This window comes from Phycodurus eques, chromosome 11 (genome assembly GCF_024500275.1).
Source record: "Phycodurus eques isolate BA_2022a chromosome 11, UOR_Pequ_1.1, whole genome shotgun sequence".
Classification (NCBI taxonomy): Eukaryota; Metazoa; Chordata; class Actinopteri; order Syngnathiformes; family Syngnathidae; genus Phycodurus; species Phycodurus eques.
The window spans coordinates 25,450,426-25,459,365 of NC_084535.1; the positions used below are offsets into that span (position 1 = coordinate 25,450,426).

The window sequence follows — 8,940 nt, forward strand, 5'->3', positions numbered from 1 at the left end:
TATGAGACATTCATGCCTACAAAATTGGATCAGTGTGATAAATCAGGGTCGAATCCTAAAGATAAGCAAAATTAACTGAAAATGCAAGCTGAATTATCTACTTTCAGTGTTAACCAAAATGCTGACATTTTTCAGTGTTAACCAAAATGCTCAAATTGTATTAACCTCGATGTGTTTGTGACAGTTTACGCAAAATCAAAATTTTTAAAATAGGAAGAGACTTTTCTCCCCATAATAATAATAATAGTTATGTAGAATATTAATTCAAAATGTGAATCAATGGTCAAAGAGCCTCCTGGAATGGACTGTATTCAAGTTCTTAGAATCAATTGTATTCATTTGTGGTTATTTTTGTCACAGATACCATTCTTCAGCTGGTAAGGTGCCAATGGGTTTGTTTAATTTGCAAAACTTTTTTTTTTTTTTTTTAGCAAAGCTAGTCGAGCATGTTCAAACAAAATCTCACCTGAGCCGATTTGTGTATGTGTCCACGCATGTTTTCATTTTGGCCAGCAGCATCCCAACAGAAGTCTGTCCCTCAGAGTGTTCCTCATCTTCCTCTTCCTGCCCTCGGTCACCAGACAGAGGCAGTAGCAGAGGGACGAGAGACGTGCAGGTCGAAATGGCCCGAAGCAGCTCCAGTAATGCCCGATACAGGGGCACATGACGTGCCATATCCAGAACTACAAAGACCCAAGATAAGTGCTTATTCAGGGCAGTTTATAGTTAATTAAATCAACTACATTATTTGCAAAAGAAAATGTCCACCCTGCGGCCCTTCCTTTAAATGGTAAGGATGTTGTTATAGAAGGTCGCAACCTGGATTAAACTAAGCAAATAATTAGGTAGGTCCAATCAGGTTGGAGTTGGTGGCTTCTAATTTCTTTACTTTCTGCATGATCCTCTCTAACACCAACTGCCCTCATGTCTTCCCTCACTAAATCTATCAACCTTTGCGTCAGTCTTCCTCTAACTCTCTTGCTTGGCAGCTCCATCATCTTCCTTCTACCACTCATCTTCCTTCTACCAATCTACTCATTAGCTCTCTTCTGGACATGTCCAAACCATCGAAGTCTGCCCTCTCTAACTTTGTCTCCAAAACATCGAACCTTGTCTGTCCCTCTAATGAGCTAATTTCTAATCCTATCCAATCTGGTCAATCCTAGAGAGAACCTCAACTTCATCATTTCTGCCACCTCCAGCTCTGCTTCCTGTTGTCTCTTCAGTGCCACTGTCTTTAATCCGTAAATCATGGCTGGCCTCACCACTGTCTTATAAACTTTGCCCTTCATCCTAGCAGAGATTCATCTGTCACTTCACTCCACCTGTTCCAACCTGTTTCTTCACCTCCTTACTACACTCACCATTGCTCTGAACTGTTGAACCAAAGTATTAGTAGCATTCTCGCTATCTCCCTACAGCTCTCACTGTAGCCTCACTCTTCCCCCTCCACCCCTCATTCATGCACATACAGTGGTGTGTAAAAGTGTTTGTCCCCTTCCTGAGTTTTTTATTTTTTATTTGCATGTTTGTCACACTTAAATGTTTCCTATCATCAGACAAATTAAAATATTAGTCAAAGACAACACAAGTAAACACAAAATACAGTTTTTAAATTAAGGGTTTTATTACAAATATATAGTTTTTATTTCATTTTGTGTTCATGCTGATTTAAAAAACTAAATTAAAAAAATAAAAATAAAGTTACTCACAAGTTACTCATTACTTGAGTAGTTTTTTCATTGAGTACTTTCTTACTCAAGTAAATATTTGGATGACTACTTGTTACTTTTACTTTTATATTCTAAAGTAACAGTACTCTTACTTGAGTACAATATTTGGCTACTCTACCCACCTCTGGCCGGCCACTCCTGGGAAGGTTCTGTTTTCGCCATTTGTGGATAATGGCTCTCACTGTGCTTTGCTGGAGTCTCACAGCTTTAGAAATGGCTTTATACAGTGCATCCGGTAATTATTCACAGACTCACTTTTTCCACATTTTTATTTTACAGCATCATCCCAAAATGGAATACATTTTCCCTCAGAATTCTACATATAACACCCCATAATGACAACATGAATTATTATTATTATTATTATTATTTTTTAAAAACAACAACAACTAAGACATCACATGTACCATATGTATTCACAGCCTTTGCTCAATACTTTGTTGATGCACCTTTGGCAGTAATTTCAGCCTCAAGTTTTTTTTAATATGACGCCACAATCTTGGCACACCTATCTTTGGGCAGTCTCACCCATTCCTCTTTGCAGCACCTCTCAAGCTCCATCATGTTGGATAGGGAGCGTCTGTGCACAGCCATTTTCAGATCTCTCCAGAGATGTTAGATCGGATTCAAGTCTGGGCTCTGGCTGGGCCACTCAAGGACATTCACAGAGTTGTCCTGAAGCTACTCCTTCATTGTCTTTGCTGCGTGCTTAGGGTCATTGTCCTGTTGGAAGGTAAAACTTTGCTCCAGTCTGAGGTCTTGAGCACTCTGGAGCAGGTGTTCATCCAGGATATGTCTCTGTACATTGGTGCATTCATCTTTTGCTCAATCCTGATTAGTCTCCCAGGTCATACCGCTGAAAAACCACCACCACCACGCTTCACTGTGTGGATGGTATTGGTCAGGTGATGAGCGGTGTTTGGTTTTCTCCAAATATTATGCCTGGCATTCACGCCAAAAGACAATCTTTGTCTCATCAGACCAGAGAATTTTCTCTCACATGATCGGAGAGTCCTTCAGGCGGGCTGCCATGTGCCTTTTATGAAGGAGTGGCTTTTACCTGGCCACTCCCATACAGGCCTGATTGGTGGAGTACTGCAGAGATGGCTGTCCTTCTGGTAGGTTCTCCTTTTTCAACAGAGGACTGCTGGAGCTCTGACAGAGTGATCATCAGGTTCTTGGTCACCTGCCTGACTAAGGTCCTTCTCCCCCGATTGCTCAGTTTAGAAGGGCAGCCAGCCCTCGGGAGAGTCCTGTGGGTTTGGAACGTCTTCCTTTTACAGATGATAGAGGCTACTGGGTTCAAAGCAGCAGAACTTTTTCTGTAGCCTTCCGCAGATTTGTGCCTCGAGACAATCCCGTCTCGGAGGTCTACAGACAATTCCTTTGACCTAATACTTGGTTTGTGCTCTGACATGCACCGTCACCTGTGGGACCTTAGACAGGTGTGTGCCTTTCCAAATCATGTCCAATCAACTAATTTTCCAGAGGTGGACTCCAATTAAGCTGTTGGAACCTCTAAGGGCTGATCAGTGGAAACGTGATGCGCCTGAGCTAAATTTTTAGCTTCGTGGCAAAGGCTTTGAATACTTACATAAATAGGATTTCTTACTTTATTTTTAATACATTTGCAAAAAAATTTTAGCTTCGTGGCAAAGGCTTTGAATACTTACATATATGGGATTTCTTAGTTTATTTTTAATACATTTGCAAAGAATTTCCCCAAAAGAACTTTCACATGGTCATTATGGGTGTTGTGTGTAGAATTTTGAGGGAAAAAATGATGATGTATACTTGTGTTGTCTTTGACACGTTTAAATTCACTTGATGGGAAAATGGGAAGTGTAACAAACATGCAAAAAAATACGAAATCAGGAAGGAGGGCAAACACTTTCACACCACTGTATATTCTTTTTTACTTTGGCTAATCTTCATTCCTCTCCTTTGCAGTGCATGTCTCCACCTCTCAAAATGTTCCTCCACCTGTACCCTGCTTTCATTGCAGATGTCATCTGCGAATATCATGGTCCATGGTCTCATCAAACCTAATCTGTCAGCCTATCTATCACCACTGCAAACAGGAAGGGGCTCAGAGCTGATCCCTGATGCAGTCCCAACACCACCTTAAACTCATCTGTCACTCCTACAGCACACCTCACCACTGTTCTGTTGCAATCATACATGTTCTGTACTATTCTAACATACTTCTCTGCCACTCCATCCAGACTTACCCATACAGTACCACATTTCCTCTCTGGATACCCTGTCATAGGCTCTCTCTAGATATACAAAGACACAATTCAGCTCCTGACTTTCTCTGTACGTCTCTATCAACACCCTCAAGGCAAATAATACATCTGTCGTAGTAAAACACTTAACATCCATACAATCTAAAATATTGGGGCGATCGTTCTAATATTTTCAGAGGTTGAATTGAAGTGGGCATAAAGAGAGATTGTCAATCTAAGTTTTTGTGACCATTGCTCGCATTTTTGTGACATTAAGCTTTTTCTCTTTCGTGAGCACATATGGAGAGGAAAAAAAACTTCCATAAATGCCAAAATATTTGGAATTTAGTTCTGATATTTTCAGAGGCTGAAGTCAACTTAAGGAGAGATGTCCACATAAATGTTGCTGACGATTGGTCGTAGTTTTCGGGCGTTAAGCTTCTTTTAAATTAAGCGCTTTAAACTGTTCCAACATGCGGACACAAATGCTCGATTAAAAAAAAAATGCATGCATGCACAACAGAGCCGAATATTTGACAAACCTAATTAAATATGAATAATACCGGTACTTGATTTTCAGCATATGGATAGAAGCAAATCGATGGTGCACATTACACATAGGTAGGTTTTCCTGATTTGTTTGGTTGATTTTGGGTATGCGTATTATACTTGAGAGGGTATTATTACACACGAAAAATTACGGTAGGGTTTATAGGTGATATTAGTTAAAATTCATATTCAAATTAAACTTTAATAATAACATATCTTTAAACATGGCCACTCTAAACAATAGGTACAAAACTTTAATAAACAGTGCTCCTGTAAGTGAGGAAAATAATCATTTCAGATCATCTCAGAATTAGGTGCTTGGGCCCATAATGATATGTGAGATGCGTAATAGCTTAAATATGGTTGTGAGCACGTCAGCGCTCAGTAAGACCTGTAAATTACATTAGAAAGAAAGACAGAGCATCATCAAAGCAAAAAGAAGCTCTGACAGATATCGGTGTCAGATATTTAGAAAAATTATCTCAGTGTCTGCCTGTCAGCAAAAACAACTGATTGGAAGACACTATGAAATGACGTGAACAATACACCATGACTATCATCAGCACTAAACAAGAGATGAGAGAAAACTGAAAAACAAATGTAACCACTTGACTCTCTCCTTTTATTACTATACTATCCAACGCACATAGACATCCCTACGGCAAGCACTAAATTTAATCTCACCATCGCCATGACAACAACCTGAGGTGGATGCACATTGGTGATGCAATGTCACTGCTTTAGCGTCTGATATTCACTCTGATGTAACCTAGATTCAGTGTGTTTCAGTGGTCAGTGCTCAGAAAATGAATGATAGACTCCTTTTGCACAGTACCGTTTGGCTTGCTTTCATCTTAAAAGACTGCAAAAATAGTATAGTACACAAAAGGCATTAGGATGTCGATGGTTGCTGGTTTATTAATTTCCAAAGGAACGAAATTCATGATTCAACATTATGGCTGAACTGTGTCAGGTCTCCCTGATCCCTTTCAGGACAAATGGCCACGTGACAGATTGGCTGAAATGCCAACACACAGACTGCCTCAGGAGAGAGTACAAATAATGTCCATGAAAGGTAGAGCATGTGGAACAAATAGAAACCTTTTAAACTCTGTCTCGAGTATTGACTGAATAAAGTTTCCAGTAAGGTAATCAGGTATCCTGTTTTGTCACACTTTGTACAAATGTCACAAATGGTCAAAAGTCAATACTTGATTGTATTATAATTATGTAATAAAAAAATAAATAATCACTCGCTACTAATCAGTAATCAGTCTCCAACAGATGGAAGGAAATGGGACTGAAGCTCAGTATGTGTTCAATTTAAAAGGACATTTTCAGCAGTCATGTACCAACCAAACTCAGTCAGTCATTAACACCAGACAGGATACATCCATCCATCCATTTTCTACGCCGCTTATCCACACCAGGGTCGCGGGCATGCTGGAGCCTATCCCAGCGAACTGTAGGCAGGAGGCGGGGTACACCCTGGCTGCCAGCCAATTGCAGGGTACATATAAACAAACAACCATTCACACTCACATTCATACCTACGGACAATTTAGAGTCTTCAATCAACCTACCATGCATGTTTTTGGGATGTGCGAGGAAACCGGAGTACCCGGAGAAAACCCACACAGGCACGGGGAGAACATGCAAACTCCACACAGGCGAGGCCGGATTTGAACCCGGGTCCTCAGAACTGTGAGGCAGATGTGCTAACCAGTTGTCCGCCATGCCGCCAGATAGGATACAAAACCTGTAAAATAGAAACTGATTGAAAGTGATGTAGTCAGCAATGTGACTAAATTACATGCTAGAATGATTTGAGAGAAACAGGATAAGGAGCCTTTTTCTGTTGTTGGCTCATTAGCAGAAGGCACTAACTTAATCAAATTAGAGCTCCATGGTTGTAGACTGCTTGTCAATGACGTGAAATCTATGAAGGAAACATTTGTAAAACTTTTGCAAAATTGAAGAAAGCAATTCAGTGTTGATATCTCAAGTACTGTTACAAATATATAGGAAAAAGTATCTGAACCCTTTGGAATTTCTTAATTTCTGCATAAAGTAAAAAACAAAATAAGAATGTGGTCTGATCATCTAAATCACAAGAATAAGCAAAGAGAGTCTACTTAAACTAATACCACAAAAACAATTATATGTTTTCACATTTTTATAAAAAAAAACGTAAACATTCACGATCGGGAGGAAAAAGGAAAAAAAAGGGTTAAAAACGCATCAAGTCAATGTACATCAGTCCACGGTTAGACAAATTGTCTACAAATGGAGAAAATTCAGCACTGTTCCATCGCTTCCAAGGAGTGGCCATTCTATAAAGATGAATGCAAAAGCACAGCGCAGAATGTACAATGAGGTAAAAAAAGAACCTGTTGACAAATCTACCAAATGTAAAGCATGAAACAAGAATGGGGTTCATGGGAGAACACCAAAGAGGAAGCTGTTGCTGTCTAAAAAAATAGACGTGGGACCTTAACAAATTAATTAGTTTTGCAAAAAAAAGCATTTTAATTGCATTTTGTGTTGCAAACAACACGGAACCTTTGACAGTGAACGATTTCCTGGTAAACCGATTACACTGACGCACGTTTGAGCTTGGCTACCAATATGGAGGAATAGGATAAAACAGTGTTGCTTGGAGTGATGACAAATTCCATTAAAATAAAAATTACAAAGCTTCTACTTAATTAGATTTTATTATTTTTTTTAATCGAGTCCCACCCTAACTAAAAAAACATTGGTGCATGTTGGAAGTCTGCTAAAGAGCACTTGGATAGTCTACAGCTACAACAGTTGCCGCTCAAAAGAGGATGAGAATTGCAACAGGACGACGATCTAAAATACAGAAGCAAATCAACAGACTGGCTTCAGAAGAAGAAAATACATATTCTTGAGTGGGCCAGTCAAATATCTGACCTCAACCCAACTGAGATGCTGTGGCATGACCTCAAGAGCGCACATACGCTCCCCTCACTGTGCACATAATTTTAACATAAAATATATATATTTAAAAAAAAATAAAATAATAAATAAATAAATAAAAACATGGGGTCAACATCGCAATCTTGATTGCGATCAATTCCCTGGGGGTGCCTCAGTCCAAATGTCTTACCTTATATTTTAAAGAAACTTGGTGCTGTGTAGATTCAGTACACAGACATAATAGGGGAATCAAATGCATGACGACATAGTAATTAAGATGTGTTTTACAGCAACCAAAGACGATAGACAACTTGGCGAGCATGGTGGCTGTCACAGAATCATCCCACTTAGAGATAAATAACTGCACACAGACCCATCTCCGACCATTCCTTTTCACTGCCTCCTGCTTTGTCCTCCGCCCAGCTTCAACCACTTTTTATTTCACCACTGTTTATAGTGCTCCCTCCTCCATCTCTCTTTTGCATAGCTCTGTCCAAGCAGCAGCTGATGATGGGCTCCACTTAACAAAAATAGCAGAGAGGATTTTACCTCCTTTTTTCCTTTTTACATTTGTGTTGTTTTGGTGTAAGCTGTGCTTCGGTGTGCAAAACCACCCCCTACAGCAGGGAGAGGGGAGGAGAAAACGGTAAGCGTGAGCAATGTTTTCCCCACCCTCCTCCTCATTCTTATGCTCCATCATTGCCACAGCCATCAGGATCCATCCTCCCTCATTTGCCATCATTCAGCTTGGTTATGCAATGTACAGTCCTGACATGGTGTCTAACTGGTGTTGAGGACCCACTGTAACACTGCTGTCACTGGCGGTACGTGAAGATCTCTACTGCTATCGTGATCGTCTGGCTCTGCGACTGCCTCTCCTCAGTGAGCTAATCTATGGAATGTTTTGCCTTTTTATCCTCCTCTGGATTATCAACAACCAGACCTGGCTACTTCAGAGACCTGTGCATTCTTAGCTAGAAGACTGGAGGCTTGGTGGCACAGAGACATCAGCTGACACACCTCACATATATAAGATATGATACATCGTTCTGGGTTAGCTAAATCTAGACTGAGCAAGATACTTTATTGAGAAGCACTAATTGCACCGTTTCCCAGAGGAATCTGAAGCAAGAAAGATGCAGACTATGATACATCGTTCTGGGTTGGCTAAATCCAGACTGAGCAAGAGACTTCATTGAGAAGCACTAATTGCACCATTTCCAAGAGGAATCTGAAGCAACAAAGATGCAAGAGCAAGAGGGGTGTGTAAATAAACCAACACTATGAGGAGGGAGTTGGGAGAATTGTGTAGAGTTTTACGAAAGAATGACAGGGAACCTCAAGGGAAGGAACGAAACGTGGGGAGAGAGGAGAACTAATTTCCATTGCCTAAATAAAGCTGGTTGTGCTTAAGCCGAATAATAATTACTGAATGCTACAAAGGGTCTGATTGAACTCAAATTTCAGGGGACATTGAACTTGTGTTA

The 8,940-nt window shown here is 40.2% G+C and overlaps 1 protein-coding gene across 6 annotated transcripts in view; it reads right to left on the reverse strand.

Annotated features, from left to right (window-relative positions):
• The window catches only part of birc6 (baculoviral IAP repeat containing 6), a 184,394-nt gene that overhangs the window by 35,578 nt on the left and 139,876 nt on the right, over window positions 1–8,940 (reverse strand). For all 6 annotated transcript variants that reach the window (XM_061690491.1, XM_061690495.1, XM_061690492.1 and 3 more), the window contains one exon: window positions 467–683. In XM_061690491.1, coding sequence (XP_061546475.1) covers window positions 467–683 — 217 coding nt within the window. The remainder of the gene's footprint in view (window positions 1–466; window positions 684–8,940) is intronic.